Here is a 25,802-nt window from a genome sequence, read left to right as displayed (position 1 = left end):
CACAACAAAAGAAAGAAGCAATATCAATTGATAAACATATTAAATGGCAGCCTCTCGGAATATTTTGTTCCTGAAGAATGTACCGAGTATATAGTATACAACAGAGCGATACTCTCTCTCCCTCTCTCTCTCTCACACACACACCCTTGTAGACTGGTTTGAAGATAATCCACCTTCAGAATATATTTAAAAATGTAACTGGCAATTTGGTGCACTCTAAAGGAAAAATATTACTCGTTTTTAGTCTTCTAAGAGTCCCAGGGATGTCTTCTCCTGCTGGGATGAATTAGCAACATACAGAAAGGGGACGAAACCATAAACAGAGAAATCATCCCAATTCTCATTTCAATCAGCAGCAGAAACCTTCCAAAGGACAACTATGAGTGCCCGAGAGCTCTCCTCAGCACATCGCTGCATTCTGCTTCCCAACTTTACTCTTCCACCAGTCTTTGCTTTAATGGCCTTGGGCTGCCCCTCAGCCTTCTTGGTAAAGCCTTTTCTTTCCTAGTGACTTACTGAACATTAGCCTCACTGGGACTAATTCACTGCTACCTGATCAACCCAGGGGACCGTCACATACTTGTCTTGTTATCCTCCCTTGTCATTCAGATAATCTCCTCTCCATCAACCATACAAATAACTATTCTAGGATCAGAATCTCCATTATCTCCTCCAAAGCCTTAGTCTCTGAACAAATCCATTTCTCAGAGTTCTGTACTATCAGCTTCTCAGATATCGCACATGACAAAACCCTCATACCACCAGAGCTTCATGTGTTAAGTCTTTTTGCCAACATCATATTGTGAAATACTATCACTCTAGAATAATTGTAATTCCAGATACTGAGTACCACCTGTGCTCCTTGAGCCTTACCTGTCAGGAGAGAAATCAAACGAATAGCCCATACTGTCCTTAACCACCCACATAAAACTCAGTCACTTTCCAAACCATGTTAGAAAGTGTTACATAGCATCAGCCCCCTCAAGCTTCTGCAACCTGAGTTTCTCCCAGCCATCACTTTGCCCTAGATTAAGGGTGAGAGAGACTGGAGGTAATGCCATAGGTTATTTAAGCAGCTCAGCACTACTCTGTCAGAGGGACACACTCTAATTTTTCACATGCCTACACAGTATGGAATAAATTATCAACATCAATACCCACTTCAAAATATCCAGCCATCGCTGAAAGAGAAATTACACCAAATTGATTGATAAACATGGTTATGAAAGAAAACTGAGTGAGACAGGAAAACATGCTAACACTTAACATTCAATGCCTAATATAATGTGTTTGTTCTTTTCAGCTATTCCAGTTCATGACCTCAGGATTATAGATATGTATGTATATATAAAATATAGCTGCTTGAAATACAAACGCAAATATGAGTATGATGTATTCTTTTCCCAATGGCATGGCAAAGTGGGAGAGTGGGTCAAACACCGAGAATATTCTAATAACCTGGGAGTATGTACTCTGACACTCCAAGCAATTTCTTTAAAAATGCATGCCTAAATGAAAACATTGATACTGAAGTCAATATGAGCTGTTGATGTTCAGGAACCCAGAAAAATCCAGCCACGTATTTAGGTACCTAGCTTTAGGAACCCAAGTTTGAAAATTTCAGGTTCAACAACTTTTCCAAAATGTATGCCACAATGAAGGTGGTGCAAGAGCTATATCATATCAGCCATGTTATGACATTTCATGGCTTAAATAAGGCCATAATCTGAGATACTATGAACATAAGATGAGAACAATGTTCTAATAGTGACGGAGTACAGTAGCATTTGGCTTCCGTAGTGGCAATTTAAGTTTTTATTGTCAATTTTAGGTTTATGTTTATTTTCAACAAGAAAAAAATATCAAGTACCTTTCACAATGCGAGGTCAGACTAAACAGATGAATTGTTATTGAATAATTTCTCTAGTATGTTAGGTACAAACATGCTTTTCCTTACCATCTATTTAAACTTCCTCTGCACTAAATCTTATAAATAAATTGCACCAAGAATACTACTAAACTTGCAGCCTTAACACTCCATCTTATATATCTCCAGGATGCACTACCCTAAATATGTAATTCTTATTGATAGCATGACCCAACACGCTAGATAAGGAAAAGTCTGAAGCATATAGTATTCTGGCTTCCCCCACAATGTGAGAATAAGGGCATCAAAATCTCTGTCTTCATTGCTTCAAAAGGTCATGTATCTAAAAATATAAATGCTCATATCCCTATTGCAAAAGTTCTGAAATACTGAAAACGTCTCCAATCATGTTATATGTCTAGTAGAGACTGCTGAGAAGGAATTTCAGTCTACAGATTTCAATATTAGCATTACAGACTTAAAGATATTTTGTTTGCTACATGTTTGAGATTTTTCTGGATGAGGCTATTAAAATAAGTATTTACAAAAAATAATGCAAACAAAGTTATAAAGAAAGCTTGCTTCTTTAAGGACTAGACACTAAAGCCCTCATTACAAACAAAGAATATCAGCTGCCTACATATCTGCCATAAAAAGAAATATGGTAAGAAGTATGTAAAGCAAAGAGATCTGTCCCTAATTAATCTTGCTAAATTCTTACAGATGTATGAAACAAAATTTCAAAAAGGGAATGACAGAAGTGACAATAACATGATATAATAGTGAAAGAAAGAAGTGAATGTCTTAGAATAGAAAGCACTAGAAGAAAGAAGCCTTTGAACTCTTGTTATAGGTCTGACAGGTTATTAACGACCAAAAGTTACTCTCATCCAACAACTCTCACAGTTTATGAGAAATTAATTGTGGTCCTCAGTCCAGTCTGTGGTGGATAAATGTCCACATCACAATTCATACCTCTGCAGGAGGGCAAAGGAGCAAGACCAGGTACTAAATGGGCATGAAGAAAGTATTATCTCTTATTTTACTTGGGGTTTAAAAACTTATTTACCATTACCATTAATGGTACCAGTTAGTATTTTAGTTCAAAGAACTGCTACTCACTGACTGGTTCTCTACCTCTCACACATATTTAAGGGCCATTTCTTTTAATTGCTTCTCTGGCAGTTTTTCAATATTAGCTATTTTTTCGCAATTAAAACCTGTACAGATTCTCACCTCTCTCAGTCAAGGCCACTGTGGAGGTTTTGCTTAAAACCAATACAAACATTTCAATTAATCTTGAAAAATTGCTTTTCTGGGGCACTTAATTAACAACTCAACTTTTCCCTCCAAGATTCCAAATAACTTCAATCTAATTTATTTTCTTCATAACACAAGGAAAAATTTATTGCAGAACAAAATGGAGAAAGAGGGTATGTCCTTTGGACATTTCTGTGTATCAGATTCCCATGAAGGGAGCAATCATGTCGTACTGCAGAGATCACAATAAATCTAGGTGACAAAACTAAACACAAATACTTCACAATTAAAATTAAATAAATGCAGAGGCAACCCAGAATGACCCAGCATGCATTCTAAGTAGCCACAAATGGAAATAGGATATCAACAAAAACAGCCACTGACCTAGAAATTGTGGAGCAAGTCATCCCTTCTGCTAAGTGGTACCGAGAGAATGAAAGCAGTGTAAACACTGGCCTAATCTAGCCACTACCCACACGGGAGAAAGAAGATGAACCTCAGAGACATCATCCAAGACCCTTCCTTTCCATATGGATAACATGCAGTTGGGACCACTCAAAGTTGTCTACCTCAATGGGTAGCCTGCACTCATGGGAGACTCAGGGAACCATGCTACTGTATGGATAGAAAGACCACAGAAGCTGCAGCAAGCCCTCAAATATGGATGACCTACGGCTGGGGATTGGGTTCCCAATAGATCTTTGGTGGCATCTGTGTAATTGGAGGGCTAGGCTCCTGCCCCCCATACTTGCCTGCAAAGCTCTCTCCTAGAAGGAGATGATGTGGTGGGATTTTCTGAGGTTGTGTTGACTTTTTTTCCTAGTCAGATTTACAAAGGAGGGTATGATTTAGCTTTGTTTGTTTGTTTTTGTTTTGAAAAACACATATTCCACATCAGCTCCTCCAGTAAATCCGGCTAATTGTTTCAGCAGAAAATACTCTGAAACTTGGGATTGGATTTCAAGAAGTTAATAGATATTTGCATATCAATAAAATCATTGTCAAAAAATATTACATGTTGTTTTAAACTGTTATGCCACTTCACTTGATTAAATCTTGACTGAGGAGAATCATATTTAATACATGCCAATCAGTGAGCCCTAGTGGCAGATCAAATAAGTATTTATATGAAGTATCAAGTAAGAAGTCTGTGGTGAATTAAAACTGTTTCATGTATTGAAGAAGAAATGCTACAGAGAGTTAAGAAGAACTCATTGCCTTGAACTCTGCTCTACCCCTCAACCTTGTGTCAGACCTTCTCAATTAAGAGCTCTGTTATTGTTCTGCAGTTAGTGTTTTGCTTATGAAAATTTAAAGCACTGTGAATGTTATTGGTGTGAATGATGAATACTGAGTTGGCACACTGAGCATAAGCTGCTCAAGCTCAAACGTGTGTTTGATATTTGAAGTTGGATATTATTATATCTATAAATTTTAGTAGCATATAAAGATCATACAACCGGATATCCAAAGACAACAAAACTTTCCATTCCGTTTGATCTTACTTATTATCTTAATACTAGGTAATACTGCAAGAAACAAAGCAATTTATCTAGATCTGCACTAGGTGTTTCCCAAGAGCCAAGATTTTCAGAAATGGCTGCCTTATGTTAGGTACCTCAATCATACTTTGGCACCTAAGTAAGTAAAAAGATCTCTTAGAAAATTGTCTAGATAAAGGAAAAAGTTAAAACTAACATTAAAGATGTTCTGAGAATTTCCCTCCACAAAGACAAAAGCCATTAAAACCCTGCTGCATATTCATGCACTGAAGATCCTACCAAGACCAGTCCATAAAGTGTTGAGGCAATCACAGGTGACAGTGGCTGATATCTGAATCTAACCAAGCTGCTGAAAGAAGCACACCTTCCACCTTTAGTAAGACTACAGAGACAGAAGGGCATAAATCTCTCTGAATGGAGCCATCAGCACACAGTTCACTCAACACAGCTCTGCCTGTTCAAGCAGACATTTCTACAAGCAAGCAAGCAAACAGCATCAGCAACAAGACACCTCAGAAGAATAAAAGAAGCTACAATACAGCATTAAAAGAAGCAACCTTCCAGCCCAGCGTGGTTTCTACAACATTATAACATCACTGAGACTTCATCACTGGTTAGACGGTGTTTGCAAAAACACTGCCAACAGAATAGATTTAATTTTTTCTTTTTATCATTGTACTGGAATATTGAAATACTATTGCAATTTAAGATATTTACAGATTCTCCAGATGGTTTAGATTACTGCTGAAGAGACAACATTTAATCTTGTTAAACACAAAGAAATAGTGTAAGATTCTTAATATTAATTAATTTGCTCAAGACTTCTCCTTGAAGGGCTTCTTTTAAATAACTGAGGTAAAAAACTTTATTTGCTTTCATAGGACTTAGTTAAGATTACTAACCACTGCCCACTTATTAACTGTTTAAGTAATCCATATTAAACCAAACAGGATCCACCAACCCTTAAACAAAATTCCACTGCCCATCTATAAACTATCTTAGCTATCTATATTACACTGAGACAAGACTCACTATGGATTCTGGGAATAACATACTTTCATTTTAGTTTACCTAGAGAAGAGCATCCCCACCAGCACAGACAAACTCACAAAGGTAGGATTCCTGCTGAAAGCTCTCCACAGACAGACAGAATAGACTGTAATTGAAGTAACCATTGTTATTATTTGCATCTGTTTTTAATTGTACTTATTTTTACTCCCCTACCCCTTTCTTTAATAATCAAATAGTAATTGTGATTAATTTGCTGGTCTTTAACCCTGGTGTCCACTTAGGCATGGAAAGAACCCCATGTGACTAAAATAGTGAGAGTCAAATTCCCAGATTGCTTCAAGAGAGACAATTATTAAGATCTGGCCTCCCATTTCTTGTTTCTCTAGACCAGGGGTTCTCAATCTTTTTCCTTCTAAATCTCCCCCCTCTCACCTCCCACCCCTACTCCCACATGCTATCCACGGCCCACCTGTACCACAATTGTTTTCCTGCATATCTAGTAGATTAAAAGCTGTATTAAATTGATAGTTATACAGTTAAACCCACACACCTATATAATATAAAAAAGGAAAGGATAATATAGGTACAATATAAAAGAACTAAATATTATGGTCAAATATTAATATGTCTGAGCCCCGCCGCCCAGGACTGAAGCCAAAGCCAAAGCCCAAGCCCTGCCACCCGGATCCCCCTGTGGCATAGGGCAGCAGGCAATTGTCCTGCTTGCTACCCCCTAACTACACCAGCCATGCTGAAGCCAATAGGTTTCAGCATATCATGCAGGAAAATTAACATGCTCTCCGGTTCTAAAAAAAAAAAAAAAAAAAAAAAAAAAGTGTCCAAATAGTGCAAGGTGAAACAGTTTTTATTTTTTCTATGCTGTCTGGTTTATTTTGGCAGACTCCCTGAAATCTTCTCAGGGTCCCCCGGAGGCCACTGACCCCCAGTTGAGAACCACAGCTCTAGACTACATTTTCAGTAATTTTGGGGATAAAATTACGTGCAACTCAACAACTTAAAACACCTCTTTCTTCCCCACAGTTTTAGTGAGTAAAACTTACATGTAGCTTGAGTTCAGATACTTTAGGGCCATCTCCTGAATTTTTCATTTTGAAGAAATAACCCTACCCCTTTTTACATTATTGGTGTGGGACCAGCAGAAACACTAGGTACACCAGGAACTTCCTGAAGACAAGAGAATGCAGATCCTTCCAAGAATCATCATCCTTAAGAAAACTTAGGGTGTGGGGAAGGAAGGCAAACACCTATTACCTTGCCCCAAAAATTCCAGGAGGCCATGCATCCACAAAACTGACAAACCTGGAAATGCCAGGCAAGCAGATGGTGCTATGGGGCACAGGAGGGAAGTACTGTTCAGGACTGGATAGCAGGCAGTGAAGCCAACATGAGCTCCTCCCTTTTTCCATAGCAGGTAGCTGCAGCTTGGGCCACTTTAATCCCTCTATTCTGCCACTGGGAAGACTGTCTTTCTGTGGCCCCTCCTCTACCCCCATTGAGTCCTGTTTTTTCAAATAAAGTACCATTTGTGGTACATTAGCTGTAATGCATGACCCAGATTAATAACATTCCTACCTACAGAGGTAAATAACACAATTCCTTCTTCCTTTTCATACCACTTCAGGAAACAGGCAGGATATCAAGGAAATCCAGACAGGCATGTTTGTGTTTTGCTTTGGTAAACTAAGTGAACTTAGATCCAGACTGTTAAAAGTGAAATACTTCTCCAGACTGTTTGGAAGATGCAGTGTGTACTTAAAGCTTTTAAAACGCATTGATAGCAACAGCTTTAATTTAGTATGTCAGTGTTCAATATGTCACAGCTCAAATAGTCTCTCAGAAGGAGTTTTAATGCATATGCATTATTAATGCAGTATCTGAGGGAGCAGATCTATCTGAGTTGGCTTTGACCAATAAGTCATTAGTCACAGAGCATAAAGCAAATTTGGGAAATGGAGATATAATAATAGATAAGAGAACCATTTTCATTTACCCCGTCTCTAGAACTAGTTTAAAAAACTAACCATAAAAAAACCACTCTACGTAACCAATGGACTATATCCATGCATTATGGAGCTTTCTTAGTTTAAAATGTAGGTGTGTGCTTATGCAAGATGTGATGCACATATTTATCATGTTTGTGTGTCAATGAATCTCCGGATTGTTTTCTTCCATTCAGATGGACTGTTCTGGCTTTCTTGTGTTAGAGAACAACAGCTGGCGTCCAAATTAAAGAATGAGTTTTCAAAACCAGCAAACTAGATCATACCTCTACTGCATCACAAACTACTAAAGAACCTATTAACACCCCAAAAACTGGATACAGCACTGTTAAAATTAAAAGCACAACATTCAGCAACTCTCTTTCATGAGAGACAGAGCTTTCAAATATTTAAGAATGCTGCCCAAAATGAGAGATTTAAGATAGCTCAATGAAATATTTGATTCTTCCTAGGACAAAGAAACAGTTTAACATCCAGTTTTAGGCTTATTTGGAACAAGATTCCATAGCCTTGTGAAACTGTTAATATACTAAGTGGGTCCTGAATAAAAACATAAACATACATTTATTTTGGACTCATATTAATACTACTCATGGGGAAGACTGGCCCATCATATACCCTAATCACTACAAATGTTCAATACAGCACTTATAATTCAACACCTAAAGTTCCTCACCACAAAGAGCATTTGATGATCTTAGCATATAGGATTCCATGGATTTGGAGAATGTTAAAGATAACAATGTTACATGAAGTACTGCAATATTCTTTGGCTCTATACATCTTGGAACCTGGGCAGCACTGTTTTATACAGCATATTTCTTAATGACTTGAAAGAAGGTTTGAATAGTGAAGCTGAAGTTTGCTGATGGCAAAATTTACAGTAGATTAGGTAGCGAGAAAGGCAATGAGAAACTACAAAAAGACCTAATGAAATTAGCAAACTAGACATCATGATGACAGATGAAATTCAGCACAGACGAGAGTACAAGATTTTGCATGTTGTAGTTACACTGATGGGTTCTGAGTTGCTAACTCAATGTGTAAATCTAGTATGCAGCTGTAGTCTTTCAAGGAAAATATCTAGATGTCACTGTGAACACTTCAATAAAGACATCTGCTTAGTGCACAGTGGGAGCAAAGAATGAAAATATGTTTTGCATTAAGAAGGGAACACTGAATAGCACAGAAAATGTAATGCCAATATAAATCAATATTGCACATCCCTGCCTTGCTATCACTGTGTAGCTGATCCCTGTGGGTGGAGTAGGCCCATCACCCCTGGATCATATCAGGGGAGTCCAGTCCAGTCAATTAACGGGGTCTGGGCTATAATTGGAATAGACTACCAACAGAGGTTGCAGAATACCAGCCCTTGGAGGACAGGTTAGACAAACACCTGTCAGGGATGGGCTAGGTTTATTTAATCTCACCTCAGTGTAGGAGATGGACTAGATGACCTCTCGAGGCCCCTTCCAACCCTACATGATTCAGCCTATGATTCTATGAATACAAGAGGATAACTTGATAAAATTATAAAGAAAAGCACTTTTAAGTCTGATAAAAAGGGGAAAACTTTTTAAGTGAAGCACAGTTAACGTTTGGAATTCATTGCCACAGGATTTTGTGAAGAAATTAGCTTGTAAGAATAAGAAAGGCATCTGCAGTAGAATTAGCTAGAATAAAGCTGAAAGAGCCATCAACTCTCCTGCTTTGTAGCACAAACTTCATACTGATTGATAACAAGAAGGAATCTTAACTCTAAATGTTGTATTCTTTTGCATAATTATTATGTGCATCATGGGGAATTTAACATTTCCACTGAATCAACTAGCACTAGTCACTATTGGAGGAAGGATAATGAACTAGATGGGAAATCGGTGTGTTCTAGAAAAATAATGCCTTCACACTTCTACAATTAGTTTTTTTAAAATAGCTTTATAAGCATAACAAGAAACAGTGGACCTGATCTCTTAGGTCAAAGCTCACGATTATTACTTTTACTATACTTACATTGTAGGTCATTAACTTAAGGTGGAGGAGTGTAATAATTTGGCTGAACACAGTATCAGCAGTTTCTCAGATATGTAATGCCTTTCCATTAACATCTACATTATTAGGCACGCTGAAGATTGCATATAGCCTACCACTTCCTGTATACTAAACACTTTTCATAGCACTTTTTCTTTTAAAAACAACAGTATACATTAAACTACATAGCTATAATCTAAACCAAAATTACTAATACAGCTTCAAAAACAAAACACCAACTGACCAGATTTATTACAACTGCTTTTAAGGAACACAACTTTGTTGAAACAACATTGACACTGCACCCCATACTCGTCATAGTAATATTAAAATATGATTATGGCATAATTATGATAATTTTGTACAAGATAAGTTATGTGAGGTGTCACTGGGAAAATTATGATTTTCTAATATGATTATCCTATTTGTATGTCTGTATCATTTTTGTATCTGAAGTTATGAATATTGATTAGGGATCTGTATTTCAAATGGGCTTACTCTGGAAAACACCCAGAGCCAGCCTTTCAGGTACAACAATGAAGAAGCCAGACGGGGCTGATAGCCCATCAGCAAAGACAATGGACTATGGAATAGTTTAACCTTCCTGTGGGCATTTTGGTCACCATGTAAACAATGGCTGCTATAACACTGCAAAGGCATGGGACCAGACCACATGACTCTGGACTCCATCTTGGGATGTCAGTATTTTTCTACAAACTGGTCTGGGAACCAAGTTTTGAAACAAAGGGGTCCCACCATATTCTAAAACTATATAAGGCAGGAACTGACATCATCTGTTTTTTTTTCACTCCCCACATAAGACGACGCCTGGAAACACCTGAGAAAAAAAGACTGAACTCTGGGAAGTGCTGGATACAGGCTAAAGGGATTTTTTCATGAAGACCTATGTATGAAGACCTGAGAAACCCAAGCTGTAAAGATAATGCAGCTTGTGCCTTAAGAATCTACAAATCTGCCTGTACCATCAGTTAGGGTGAGAATCTCCTAATTCATATCCAATCTATGTAGTATATTAAGCTTAGTTTGCATTTTTCTTTATTTGCTAGGTAATCTGCTTTGATCTGTTTGCTATCCGTTATAATCACTTAAAATCTATCTTTTGTAGCGAATACATTTATTTTATGTTTTAATCTAAACCAGTGAGTTTGGAGTGAAGTGTGTGGGAATCTTAGCTCAGAGAGGCTGTTGCACATTCCTCTCCACATGGGGCAGGGTGGAGGGAAGACCTTTTGAGTTTATGCTGTACTGTTCCCTGTGCACCACAAGATGGCATAATTTTGGGTTTATGCTCCGGGGCGGTGGGAGGTGCCTGGGGAGCTGACACTTACCTGGGCTTTAGCCTTTCTATTGTTGGTTCATGCAGCGGCTAGTCAAAGAGCCTGCATGTAACTGCAGCTGGGTGTGTCCTTACCTGTGGAAGTGTAAGGCCGAGAGCATGTCTGCAGCTTGTCACAGCAGCACAGTGAGAGAGGGAGCCCAAGCTCGTGGGTCAGAAGGCTCAGTGGTACCCCAATTCCAGGTGGCATCCCGGGGGAGAACTCATCACACAACATATGGTTTTGTTCTCCCCTTATGCATGCACAATTCCCATTAATATCAATGAGAGTTAAGCAGATATATAGAGAGAACCCATATCCCCTCAAAATGGACAAGCTACTGTTAAAAGCACATCTGTCATAAATATAAAGGCAAGGGTAACCATCTTTCTGTCCACAGTGCTGTAAAATTCCTCCTGGCCAGAGGCAAAACCCTTTCACTTGTAAAGGGTTAAGAAGCTAAGATAACCTCACTGGCACCTGACCAAAATGACCAATGAGGAGATAAGATACTTTCAAAGCTGGAGGGGGCGGGGGAAAGGGTCTTTCTGTCTGTGTGATGCTTTTGCCAGGAACAGATCAGGAATGCAGCTCAGAACTCCTGTAAAAAGTTAAAAGAAAAGGAGTACTTGTGGCACCTTAGAGACTAACAAATTTATTTGACATAAGCTTTCGTGAGCTACAGCTCACTTCATCGGAAGTAATCTAGCTAGAAATGTGTTAGATTTCTTTTGTTTAATGGCTGATAAAATAGCTGTGCTGAATGGAATGTATATTCCTGTTTTTGTGTCTTTTTGTAACTTAAGGTTTTGCCTAGAGGGATTCTCTATGTTTTGAATCTGATTACCCTGTATTTACCATCCTGATTTTTACAGAGGTGATTCTTTTACTTTTTCTTTAATTCAAATTCTTCTTTTAAAAACCTGATTGCTTTTTCATTGTTCTTAAGATCCAAGGGTTTGGGTCTGTGTTCACCTGGACAAACTGGTGAGGATTTTTAATCAAGCCTTCCCCAGGAAAGGGGGTGTAGGGCTTGGGGGGATATTTTGTGGGGAAGACATCTCCAAGTGGGCTCTTTCCCTGTTCTTTAACACGCTTGGTGGTGGCAGCATAGGGTTCAAGGACAAGGCAAAGTTTGTACCTTGAGGAAGTTTTTAACCTAAGCTGGTAAGAATAAGCTTAAGGGGTCTTTCATGCAGGTCCTCACATCTGTACCTTAGAGTTCAGAGTGGGGAAGGAACCTTGACAACATTGGACTACTCTTTGCCAGTTACATTTATACATGTGGAACACTCTCACAAACTCATCATGCATGTTAGTCTAACAAAAGTTCCAGCTTTAGGAGGCCAATTGTGATTTTTAGTGTGCTGCCCCAGTTGCCCACTTCCTTCTAATGCTGCCAAGAAGATCCAGCACCCTGAACTAACTGACAATTTTGAAAGGTTGTACACAATACATTAGATTCAAGGCCAATTGAGTCAGCCTCAATTTTGGAGATTGGTGTGAATAGGTCAACAGCATCAAATTTAGTGCTGAGGTGTTGCAGTTTATCATGTCACTGAGGATGTACAGCATATGTACTAGCTCTCTTATGAAAAATCCTTAGGAAATTCTTAGTGGTAATAAAAGTTGAGGTGCATAGATTTTAGCCATTTTTCTAAACAAAATAATAGTCTCAGATTAACAGCAAATACAGACACAGTGACAGGAGAACTGCCACATAAATGGAAATAGTTAAAAATATCTTAATGTATTTTCTATCTTCTTGTAGCAGTACCCATTGCTCTCAAGCTTCCCCCACCACAAGACGACCTGTCATATTACCGTAGATCAGGCCTAGAGTTTGGACTATCCTCATGGGGATAAAAAGTATTCCCAATTTTCTACGTAAAGAGCTGTTCTAATCTGAAAAGTGACAATGCGGGGTTCCATGTTTATTTTTTCTCAATGTTTTCCAGATCATCTGCTCATTTTCTTCCAGTCTTGCAAACTCAGCCTAGGTTTCTGAGAGACAAGTTGGGTTCTTTCCATTACATATTTCATGAGTAATGTCAGGCTCTGCACATCAAGGGCCAAATTCTGATCTCAGTTACACCAGTATAAATCAGGATTAATTCTACTGACACTTCAGTATACTTAGGGCTTGTCAATAGAAAGTTTATGAACGTGCTTATTCCAATATCGGTTATTCTGACTTGGGAAGCAAAATAAGGTATACCAATATAAGGGACCTTTGTGTTAGTACCTCTGCCTCTACGCTAAAAATAAATATTTTAGTTTTTTTTTTTTTAAACCACAACCTGAATGGACAGTTATATCAGTAAAACTTTTCTAGCGTAGACTGGGCCCTATTCTTAATTTAAACTGATGTAAATGAGATCTGAATTTGCTCACAAATTAGGTTCTTTAGTAACACCTGGGCAGCCCTAGCTTCATTCAGGAAGCTTCTCAGACAGCAGTGGGTTTGCATAGATATAACTGAGTGAAACATAGTAAAATCCTATTTCTGATGCACAGGAAAGAATCCAGCTCATTCCTTTTCAGCTGTGTTGATTTTGCAGTCCTAACAAAAGTGCTAAATACGTAGTTATGTTTTGCCTGTTAAGTCAGCAATTACAATTCTGAATGTGCTGAAGAAACTGTCATTTTACTACAGTAATTTTTCAGAACAGAATTATACTTTAATAGACACCTTATAGAGTAGGAAATACAACTGAAAAAACAGATTCACCATACAGTATGGAAAAACAATGGGGTTAGTTTATTTCAGGGGTTCTCAAACTTTTGTACTTGTGACCCTTTCACACAGAAAGCCTCTGAGTGCGACCCCCTTATAAATTAAAAATGCGTTTTTATATATTTAACACCATTATAAATGCTGGAGGTGAAGTGAGGCTTGGGGTGGAGGGTGACAACTTGCAATCCCCCCATGTAATAACCTCATGACCCCTTGAGGGGTCACAATCCCCAGTTTGAGAACCCCTGGTTTATTCCCAAAGGCAGACTCCATGCTTCAGCATTTATAATCTCATTAGCACACTACATGCTGAGGTAACTCGTGGGAGCGGGAAATCAAGGGAGTGCCACTTTTGGGAGATATTCTATAAAGCCAAAACCCACAAATAACGAAAAAATAAAAAGGTATGAGATTTCAAAATTGATTAAATGCTGCAAGTTCTTTTAAATCTAGTGAGTTTTAGTGGTTATACAAATAAGGAAGCAATAATACTGGCTAGAGCAAAGAATGTCACTATGCAAGGTTACAATTCAGTTCTGCTAATACAACTCAGCCCTGACCTGCAGTAACCCTACTATTCCAGCCCTGTGTTGCTCTAGATTACGACTGCCAATCATGTTAAATTGTGTTGTGGGTTTATGAGGTGGACAAATATCCATAAGGGACAAGGCTGAGACCACCAAATCTCATTTTCACTCGTGACCTAGGCCAGAAGGGAACCCAGGTGAAAGGTTATTGTATTAACTCATTGAACTTCCAAGCCCTGTGTTCTGATCATTTATGATAATCAGGAACAATAAATTACCTTTCCCAAAGCACTACTATGAGTAGCGCTGTGCCTTAGCTGACACCTACCATTTTTATAAGTACGGTAAGTGTGATTGCATTAGCTCATCATACACAGAGAGAGAAACAGGATAATTTGAAGATATGAAAACACCAAAACTTTCATGCAAACACTGGCCAAAATTAAAGAAGTCCATGCACAGCATCAAATACACTGGCATTTAAAGTGCAGTCATTGTTATCTTTAGTTGAATCACAATATGAGAGTGCTGGAGATCAGGTTTAACATGGCTGCAAAGAAATTTGGGAAGAGGTAAGGGAGGGAAAGGGAACATAAAAAACACAGATTGAGGATGAAGGTCTGGGGATGGTATGGGAGGGAGGGTCACAGGAAAATGCGGCATGGAACCATGTTCCCAGTATCAGCAGGAAAAACAACGGGGAGTCCTTGTGGCACCTTACAGACTAACAAAATTTATTTGGGCATAAGCTTAAGTGGGCTAAAACCCACTTCATCAGATGCATGGAGTGGAAAATACAGTAGAGAGGTATAAATACACAGCATATGAAAAGACTGGAGTTGCCTTACCAAGTGGGGGGTCAGTGCTAACGAGCCAATTCAATTAAGGTGGAAGTGGGCTAATCTCAACAGTTGACAAGAAGGGAGGAAAAATCACTTTTGTAGTGCTAATGAGTTCAATGTAACTAAGGTGGTCCATTTCAAACAGTTGACAAGAAGGTGCGAGTATCAGCAGGGGGGAAAATTAGTTTTTGTAGTGACCCATCCATTCCCAGTCTTTATTCAGGCCTAATTTGATGATGTCCAGTTTTCAAATTAATTCCAGTTCTGCAGTTTCTCGCTGGAGTCTGTTTTTGAAGTTTTTTTGTTGAAGAATTGCCACTTTTAAGTCTGTTATTGAGTGTCCAGGGAGATTGAAGTGTTCTCCCACTGGTTTTTGAATGTTATAATTCTTGATGTTAGATTTGTGTCCATTTATTCTTGTGTAGAGACCGTCCGTTCTGGCCAACGTACATGGCAGAGGGGCATTTCTGGCACATGATGGCATATATCACACTGGTAGATGTGCAGATGAACAAGCCCCTGATGGTGTGGCTGATGTGCTTAGGTCCTATGATGGTGTCCCTTGAATAGATATGCAGTCAGAGTTGGCACCATGGTTTGTTGTAGGGTTTGGTTCCTGTGTTAGTGTTTTAGTTGTGTGGTGTGTGGTTGCTGGTGAGTATTTGCTTCAGGTTGGGGGGCTGTCTGTAAGCAAGGACTGGCCTGTCTCCCAAGGTCTGTGAGAGTGAGGAATCGTCCTTCAGGATAGTTTGTAGATCCTTGAAGATGCGCTGGAGTGGTTTTAGTTGGGAGCTGTAGTTGATGGCTAGTGGCGTTCTGTTACTTTCTTAGTTGGGCCTGTCCTGTAGTAGATGACTTCTGGGTACCCTTCTGGCTCTGTCAATCTGTTTCCTCACTTCAGCAGGTGGGTATTGTAGTTTTAAGAACGCTTGATAGAGATCCTATAGGTGTTTGTCTCTGTCTGAGGGATTGGAACAAATGCGGTTGTATCTTAGAGCTTGGCTGTAGACAATGGATCATGTGATGTGGTCTGGATGAAAGCTGGAGGCATGTGGGTAAGTATAGCAGTCAGTGGGTTTCCGGTATAGGGTGGTGTTTATATGACCATCGCTTATTTGCACTGTAGTGTCTAGGAAGTGGATCTCTTGTGTGGACTGAGATTGATGGTGAGGTGGAAATTGTTGAAATCCTGGTGGAATTCCTCAAGGGCCTCTTTTCCACGGGTCCAGATGATGAAGATGTCATCAATGTAGCACAGGTAGAGTAGGGGGCGTTAGAACAACGCTTCCTCGGGTCTCATCCCCTAAATCAGCCATAAAAATGTTGGCATACTGTGGGGCCATGCGGGTACCCACAGCAGGGTGCCTCTGTGGCAGGCAAAAGGTGGGGCATATGGTTTTGGGAGAGGACACTGGTAGGAATAGGATGAAGAGGGTGCAGGGAATCCCTTTCTCTGTGCTATTGGGAACAGGGAGAGGGGACATGAAAAAGGCATGCAGGGAACCAGGAAAAGTTCTGGGACAAGGCTGTAGGTATGTTCCTCAGGATGGGTGTGTGTGGGGGAGGCTGTTTTAGTGCTTTGATTTATTAGCTGGCTGAGCTAACCATTATTTGTATAATTATGGCAGGGTGGGCATTATTTTCAATTATAAGTCTAATTAATTAGGATGTTGGGGGCTTTTAATAGGGATATTTCTTTATATTTAGATAACAATAAAAGTATCAACAATGACAGTATCGGAGGTATATGCAGGGAACCAGAGAGACATGGCCCCAGAGCTTAGTTTTCAATGTAGTTGGCCGATTAAAAGCCTCTCCACTCCCCACCTATCACACCCAGGAACAACTCCCACCAGCAGATATACTCCTACAGATTTGATAATGTCAGCAGGAAGGGAAAACCATATTTGGTGGGACTCGGAACATATGGCAGAGTAAGGCTCTCTTCCTGCATACCTTCCATGCTACCGCAATTTAAACTCTTGGCTCTCATTAAAAGAAAAAAGGGAAAAAATTAAACAAAAAATGTAATTAACAGGAATTAAGGTTGTAAGTGTGTTTCAATGGAGTGCAGCTAACGACATCCATTTCGTTCAACCAAAAATTCATATAAGTGATAACCTGTCTTTGTTAATTTCACTACTCTTAGAGGAGAATATCCCTCTGCACCCTCCTCTTTTAAAAAAAAAATAATAACGCAGTGACTGTCTCTTTTCCACCTGATTTATTTGTTCCTGTGTTTTAAATTTAATCAGAATACTTTCAGTATCAATACCCATGTTTGTTTTTCCAACAGAATCGGAAATAAAAATAAAGCTGAAAGCACATAACTATAATGTAATCTGCAGTGCTATATTCTGACATATTACTTTTTGAGAAGTCTAACACATTCATGCTATTTTTTTACATTAGAAAAACACACACACACACGATGTCAAGCAATGGGAATCAAACTTAATAAACCAAGCAACCTGATCTAAATGCTACATAATAAATTAGTTTAAAGCCACTAGGAAAAAAGCCAACATCCCCATATCTCTTAAAATGTATTTCAATGTACCAAGAAATAAAGATGGAAAAATCAGTCACCATTATGTTAAATATTTATTGCTAAAACAATTAATATTTTCCCTAGGTGTTTCAGACTGTATTAGTAAAACAATCTTACCAGCTATGCTGGAAAGCAACACATAGCTTAGAGTGCCCTCTATCTTTTCCTAGAAGTGTTTCAGAGGAATACTCTTACATTGTAGATGTCTGCTATGAGTTCTGTTTTCAAAAATGCAGATAAAAGAGTATCCTGGTGTGTGCAGAATTATTGTTACAATTTAAAATGCATATTAAAGCATTGTTTAAGGAAATGTTTGCATAACAGAAAAATATATACTTACAGTGCCATTTCAAACTGCTCAAGCCACTTTTTCTTCAAATCTTTAGTTTTGCAATAAAATTCCAAACCATTTTGTCCTTGTATGTGGATGAGGTAGAAGCCATAAGACCACTGTGTGAAAGGTATGGCAATTCACTAATTAACAATTTAATATTCAGACAGAAAGAAGACAATATTTTTATATTCATCGTATAACACCAACCCTGAGTTCGGAAAAATGGAGGTCATACCATTTTGCATCTCTGTTCAGTTTAATAATGGCTCATTCATATCTCTTCATTACATCAGAAATTAACATAGTTGAAGCCCTTTAATAGTCATCTACTTTAAACCACAATGTCCAGTGTGTTTTTGATACTATATGGCTTTGACATTTAAAAAAATACACAAATTGCTGAAGTATACTCAAGGTCTATGGATTTCAAATATTTAATAGTGGCATATATTTTGTATGTAGTAGTATTATAAACATTTACCTTTTTAGTTTCTTTATCAGTGGTGGGATTATTTGTGATTTTGTACTTTTGAAGATCTATTATTTCCTTCATTTCATAATTATCACCTCGCCGTTTGCACACAATTACAGCTAAATCAAATAAGAAGATATGCCTATGAAAACATAATATATAAAGGGTTAAAAAACTTGTCTGTATGCCAATTCACTAATCCTTTTAAAATAATACACTATCATATAAAAATGTTGCACGGAGCACTTATGATTTTGAAACTTAGCAATTAAACTATTGGGTAACAAAACATGAACCACTTAAAGTAGTTTTGCAAGAGGTGCATAGGGATTTAGATATTAATGTAATGGCTAACTTCTCTTGAACCACTTTGAAAATTTACTTCCTTGACATTAATATTAATAGGAGCTATGTGTGTACAATGAAAGGAGGATGTATGCATAAGGATTCCTGAGCTGACACCAAATTTCACAGGTAGATGCCATGCTGTATTTTACAAACATTTATCTAATACCAATTCTGACTTTAGCAACCCAAGTACTGTATCTATATTCTCACCTGTCTTGCCTTGCACGTTTGTCTAATGTAGTTATCCTTATTTCACCATCACCTTGTGGTCTTCCATACATTAAGAGAGAATGGTTCTAAAAACAAAAAAAAGGAAATAAATTAATTATTTAACATATATGCCAGCAGAAGAGTTAAGATAATATCTGACATTCAAGTGTCAGTTGGTCATTATACTACAAAGCCAGATTCTCCAAGAGTCAAAAAGAACTTGGCACCTTTTGGTCCTACTAAGGATGATAAGGCATAAATAAACTCCTTTTATTCCACCCACCAAGGGACATGGGGCATCGTGCAACAAAACTGATTTAGCTGCATGCATCTAAGGCAGTGGTTCCCAAACTTATTCTGCTGCTTGTGCAGGGAAAGGGAGCTGCTGGAAGCAGCGTGGGTCAAGGGACATACTGGCCACTGCTTCCAGCAGCTCCCATTGGCCTGGAGCAGTGAACTGAGGCCACTGGGAGCCGCGATCGGATGAACCTGCGGACACAGTAGGTAAACAAACCAGCGTGGCCCGCCAGGGGCTTTCCCTGCACAAGTGGCGGAACAAGTTTGGGAACCACTGGTCTAAGGAAATGGAGAGGAAGTCACTGTATACAGATATCATTCCAGGCCAGCCAAAAGAACACCACGTACACATACCTGAATTTTACCCAGGCTTCTAGCATTATATAAGATGATAGGGAGCAGTAGATATCAGTAAAGTAGAACAATGGTGAAAAGCTGGAATAAACAAGGGTGTAAATATAGCCTATCACATACCAAATTCTCTATTGATAACTGAAACTGTTTAATTTCACGGAGGGATTCATTATCTCTCTTCACTTCATTTACATATTGAGCCAAGTCCTAAAGCATAAAAAAAAGGAGGGGGAATATTTCAGTCAGAAAAATTCCAATACATTATTTTAAGCAACTGTATTTATCTTCCTTATTTTGCCTAATCCGCACAATAAGACCTTTTAAAAGTTATTTTAAGTGTTCAGAAGTTGCTGATATACATACCTAAGTATGCAAGCTTTTAAAAAACTGTCTCTATTAAAGCTCGGCAGAAAATGATATTCTCATCCTGTTAAAATTTTGAGAATTCAAAAAATATTCACATTCTGCGTAGAGGAAATCTAGACGGCAAAAGAAAAACAGGACTCCCAGAATGGCCAACAGCCCAGTGGTTTGGGAAACCACCTAGGTTATGGGAGACTCAGGTTCATGGCTGTGCTCCAGTAAACATTTAATTATTTATCCAAAGTGGAAGAGCTCCAATAGGAGAGACGAGAGCGACCTACCCCAAATCAGCCAGGCACAAAGAAGCACTGGTATCAGCTGGGCTAAAAAAAAATTAATAGTGAAATAAGGAATGTCATCTCCACCTACAGGAACCAGCGTTTAAGTTAAAGGTGGTTTGCTCCAGCCTGGTGGAGTGCTTCTTTCAGTCAGGGAATGGGATACCTCCTTCAGTCTTGATATTTGCACATGATTTCAGAGATCTGATGACAACAAGGCCTGCGTAAAAGATGTAACCAAGTCGAGGCTCTAATTGCTCCGATATGCAGTAATCCTGGATAGGTTTAGTAGGATGCCCAAATATCTACAACTTCAAGACCCAGGCATACAGTGAGAGGGCAGTAATGTCTGAATAGCAAAATAGAAGGTATATAATAGCATGCCAACAGCCAGCGTAATTCTTAGGTCCCATGCACAATAATGGGCCTGACTGACTCTGGAAAATGAATCTTTTCCACATATAGCGTTGGGATCTGGAAAAAGTTTAGGTATGATCTTAAGCCGTGGACCAGTATATCTTCTATATTTGTGCACTGAATGTGCTGGTAAATTTGCCACTTATCTTTCTCTATTCAAATAAGGTGTTTATCCTCATTTGTATGTCCTCAGTGGTATATAATCTGTAATACCTAGGAGCAAACATTTTTTAGGAAATATGTGCTAAATGGAACAATTTTCTAACATATTAATCAGCAAAAGGATAGAGTGGGAAAATATAACGAAAACAATAACTGAACTCCGTGCACAGCATCAGGAAAAAAGGAAACTAAGACAGTACTGCTAGTTGCAGAGGGAATTGCAGACTGCCGAGGGATACAGCACCAAACATGTAATGAGATACTGCTATTTTAAAAAGCACTTGCTTGTGTCATTTGCAGTAACATGTGGAGTAATGGTCACTAGGAGAGATATTAATGCCTTCTAGCCTTACTACTAGGACACAAGTTGTGAGGAAAGAGAACTGTGTTTACCTTATTGGGAAACTGTTAACCAAAATTTGGGGTGATCTGCAGTAATGGAAGTTTTACCCATTTTGTAAAGGACTAGTAAAACTGAGAAAGGCAAATTTTTTTCCAAATGGTTAGGAGGCTGAGAACTACGGGACAGAATGTAAAAATTAGGATATTACAGATAAATAGAAGCCAGTCATCTCTATTCCATACCATATAAAACCTATTAGCTAAGTTACTAAAAAAGCCTGTAGCAATATCCTTGATCTAGCCTCCTTACACGAGAGTTTGTGGCTAGTTAACAAATATTTGCTAGATCTATTGTGAATTGCAGGACCTCCTTCAGCAGCAAATATACTGTAAACTTCACTTCTGCATGCCCGTGTGTTCTGAAAAAAGCCCCAACCATTTTAACTGGCAGTGAAGATGTAAACATCTCCCTGCCATGGCACACTTACCTTCATTGCATCAAGTGCCAACTTCAGATTTTCCTTCTCAGTTGGGTCAGTGGTGTGCTTCACCAGTTCCTATTTGGCAAAATGCAGGGATATTTCTTATAACAACTTTTCACTCAGCCAGCTGCCAATCAGTTTACACATTCACTCTTAAAAACTTGCCAATTTTGCCTTAAATAGATAACAGCCCTAGAATTGGGGATTGGTCCTGCTTTGAGCAGGGGGTTGGACTAGATGACCTCCTGAGGTCTCTTCCAACCCTGATATTCTATGATACATTCATAGTGCCAACTAGGGATTACCACAAATAGTTAAGTGGTTAAGTGTGAGCACTGTTATTTCTCAATACTAATACTTGACAATGAACAGTCAATAAAAGCTAATTCTATTCTGGTAACAATTAAAATTTACCAGTCAGATCCTTACTGTACATGTCTGTTACTTCTGGGGGGGATTATGTGTGACTGCACACCCACAGAAAACAGCCCTCCCACAGAATTCCTGTGCTTCCATGCAGAAAATAGCAGAGAAGCAAAGGGAACGCCACATTGGGGGGCGGAGGGTATGACCATGGACACAGGATTTTGGTGGGGGATTGCTTCCCCACAAACAGAGGTGAGGCCTGGGGAGGCACACAGGGTAACTTGCCACTGCTCCCTGTCCCCCCATCTCTGCAAGCACAGAGCTGCCCAGCTGAAGGAAGCTATGTCTGGGCTCTGCCGACTCTACAGCTGACACTGCCCCCCTGGGTACTAGTGCCAGCCGTTCTCCCCTTCGCGTGCTGGCAGCCTCTCTGTTTTTCTGTGCAACAGTGAGTGCCAGTGGTGGGGCTGGAAAAGGGGGAGGTGGGGAAATGAGGGAGAGAGGGGATGTGGGGGGAAGAAGCGGTGGGAAAGGGAGTGGGTGGAATAGAGCAGGGGGAGGGGAATGTGGGAGTGAGGGGAGAGGGGTGGAGAAGAAAAGGGGATAGGGGAATCGTAGGGGGAAGCAGGAGCCCGGCATGCAGCATCGCATCGGCAGCAGCAGGGGCTCCCCCATTAAGCAGGACCATTAAACCCTCACCCTGACAAGCCCTACCTTGTACACCTGCACTCCTCCAAAGAGCCCCCCACACTCAGACCCCCACCCCACTGATCCCTAACCAGCTGCACCTGGACCCTCACCCCATCAAGCCCTACTTCCCCAGCACCAGGACCCCCACACTGAGCTCCCACACCCAGACCCCCCCACCAAAGCCCCATCTCCCACACCCAGAACCTCCTTGCTGAGTCCCAACCATCTTCACCTGGATCCACTGCAGAATCCCATTGCCCCTGCACCCAGAACCCCCCAGCAAGTCCCTGTGCATCCAGATCTCCCACTGAGCTGCCCGTACCTAGATTGCCCTGCACAGAAACCTCTCACCCCACACCTGGTCCCCCCACACTAAGCCCCTCCACACTTGGATCCTGCTGGGCTGAACCAGTCCACCCACACCTGGTGCACCTGGCACAGAGGGGCAGGGTCCCAGGGTGTTTCTGAGGCAGGCCCAGCCTTTGCACTGTGTCAGGGTCGAGTGCAGCTTCACTACCAAGGCCCTGGACTGGGGGAGGTGGGGGCTTCAGGGTGATCTCTCACCTCAGTGCAGCCAGTGGCCTGTGCTCCCCACTGCCATGCTGGAGCCACATTTATTTATTGACAAATAAAATTTGCTGAATTTTGCAGAATTTTAAAATATTATGCGCATACTTTTTTAAAAATTGGCACAGAATTTTAATTTTTTTGGTGCAGAATTCCCTGAGAAGTAGTCTGTCCTGAAAGCCCAGGCAAACAATATTAGATAATTTTCATATTACTAGCAACAACATGAATAGTCAAAACCTCAAAATAAGAGTTTGTTTGCAAAGATGAAATAGGAATATATGCTGACAAAATCTTTAACTAAAATATGTGACTAACCACAATGAGAGAGTCACTACTCCAGTACAAGATTAGCTGCATTTATATAATATTTTATAGACATGAATGTGGATGACATATCTTGACAGTATATGAAATATTTCAAGAATGTTAAGCTATTTGCTATATTTTAAAGATACATAGCCCATCTAGAATCTAGAAAAATTAATGGGTTAGTTAAAGCAAAAAAGAAAATCCAGAGAGAAATAAGTTATTTCTTCTTGAATGCATTTTAAGAAGAGGACTATATGTTGTAACCAAAATAATATCTGCTAAAATACTAGAAAATGGTGGGAATAGATGCTACTACTTAAAGTGCAGTTTTTCTAGCAATTTTTGTGGATATTTTGCTTCTGAAAAGACTAATATATTTGGACACCCTGTTACATACCTGATTGTAGTTTTATGATGCCTCACACTTTTAAAACACTATGAGTGACATAATCTTTCATATAATTTTTTCATAATATACAATTTGATTATATTGCCTTGGTTCACGTCTCAAAATGTTTTTAAGAAAGTGGTTCTGTCAATCAGTTTTGGTTTGGTTTTTTTCATGATTTTCTGTTGATCAGAATCATTGATGACTTGCATTTATATAGATATATTTCAAGAAAAGTAATAAGTTTGAATTACACAAAGCACCGCAGAGTCAAAATTATGCTTTCACATAAAGATAGTAGCTCTTTTTAAAATGACATTTTACAAAACATCAGCAGGGTTGACAATCTAATACAGTATATATTTCTTTGCTGCTGAAGTAATGAGTCTCCTGGAACAGCTATCAAATTAAATTTATAAGACTCTCCACCCTCATTATAGGACTAACGGTGGAAGCCAAGAGCTTTGTGGGTTATAACAAGAAGCATTTCAAAATAAATATGGTTTATTAGAATTTTACTATAGCAGGGAAGTATCTTAAAGAATGGTATCATCTCATTCAGCCTTAGTCTTTGGAGTAGTGGTCTACATTACAAAACCACTATTCTCATAGTTTGCCATCACTAACTTTTAAAGAAGCCATTAAATGAAGAGGCTCAAATACCTGGGAAGTGATTGTTATTCTCAGATATGCTTCAGCTGTGTGGAATGCTCACCACAGAGAAGGCTGAACTGTACTGGATTCCACACAGATAATTCGCAATTCAACTCTATAAAAATGTTAATCACTGTCCTTTAATAAAGGTACTGAACCCTCATTATAACAATCCTCTGATGATAAACCATCACAGCTTTGCGCTTAATCACTTTAAACTTCAAAAAAAAGTACCTGCAGCAGCAGATGATATTTCAGAACTCGCTGCATAGGAACCACTAGAAGATCCCGCAAAGTAAATTTCCCATTATTGGCCCTCTTGGAACATTCCTAGTTTTTAAAAATAAAATACAAGATTGAGCTGTGATTCCTGAAAAATAAAAAAAATTACAAAGTACACTCCTAATTTTTTTTTAAGTAGACATATAAGTTTGCCAGATCACCCAGATATTAGGATATTGGATAAATACCACCATAATGAGGAAAAAATCATCTCCGTAGTGATAAGCTGAACCAAAACCCTGGCTCAGAACACCACGGAATTTGGTGGTATTCAAGATCTGGATCCAGATTCAGATCCTATTCTTCAGGTGTTCAGACAGCAGAGTGATGACTGTGGTATAAACACTGTAATTAGAGATAAGAAACCACACAGAGTTTTGTTGATTTGAAGCTGTGAGTGTCTATAAGAGAAACAGAGATAGCAGTTGGAATCACTCTGGCTAGTGCCCAGCAGGTAGTTCAAGTGCAACACTGCAGGTAAACAGCAGACTCTTTGTCTTATTAGATGGTAGGCATAAATAGCACAACAGGCATGGACAACTGTGTGGATCGAAGGTGACTAGTAAACCAAAAAATTAGAAATCCTGTTTATCACAGGTGGGATCATCAAACTCCCACCCTGCACATTCACTTCCCCAGCAAAGCTGATGGGCAGTATGCTGTGTCCTATAAAGGGTTGTAGCTGATTATCTTCCAGACCAAAGAGGAACTGTGCTTCCCCTGAAAAAGCACAGGAACAGATCTGTGCAGACACATGCCTAGAACCCTGACCAGTGGTATTCTATCTGCTTCCCAAGA

The 25,802-nt window shown here is 39.3% G+C and overlaps 1 protein-coding gene across 3 annotated transcripts in view; it reads right to left on the bottom strand.

The window, feature by feature from the left end:
* VAV3 (vav guanine nucleotide exchange factor 3) overlaps positions 1-25,802 on the bottom strand; it is a 244,734-nt gene that overhangs the window by 102,044 nt on the left and 116,888 nt on the right. For all 3 annotated transcript variants that reach the window (XM_007055209.4, XM_043552808.1, XM_037906160.2), the window contains 6 exons: positions 24,957-25,052; positions 21,752-21,820; positions 19,822-19,908; positions 19,051-19,136; positions 18,502-18,634; positions 18,027-18,136 (listed from right to left, as the gene is read on the bottom strand). In XM_007055209.4, coding sequence (XP_007055271.2) covers positions 18,027-18,136; positions 18,502-18,634; positions 19,051-19,136; positions 19,822-19,908; positions 21,752-21,820; positions 24,957-25,052 — 581 coding nt within the window. The remainder of the gene's footprint in view (positions 1-18,026; positions 18,137-18,501; positions 18,635-19,050; positions 19,137-19,821; positions 19,909-21,751; positions 21,821-24,956; positions 25,053-25,802) is intronic.

The sequence above is a fragment of the Chelonia mydas genome, chromosome 8 (assembly GCF_015237465.2).
Source record: "Chelonia mydas isolate rCheMyd1 chromosome 8, rCheMyd1.pri.v2, whole genome shotgun sequence".
Taxonomy (NCBI): Eukaryota; Metazoa; Chordata; order Testudines; family Cheloniidae; genus Chelonia; species Chelonia mydas.
Note: the sequence above shows the minus strand (reverse complement) of the source record. Positions and strands in the feature narration are given on the sequence as shown.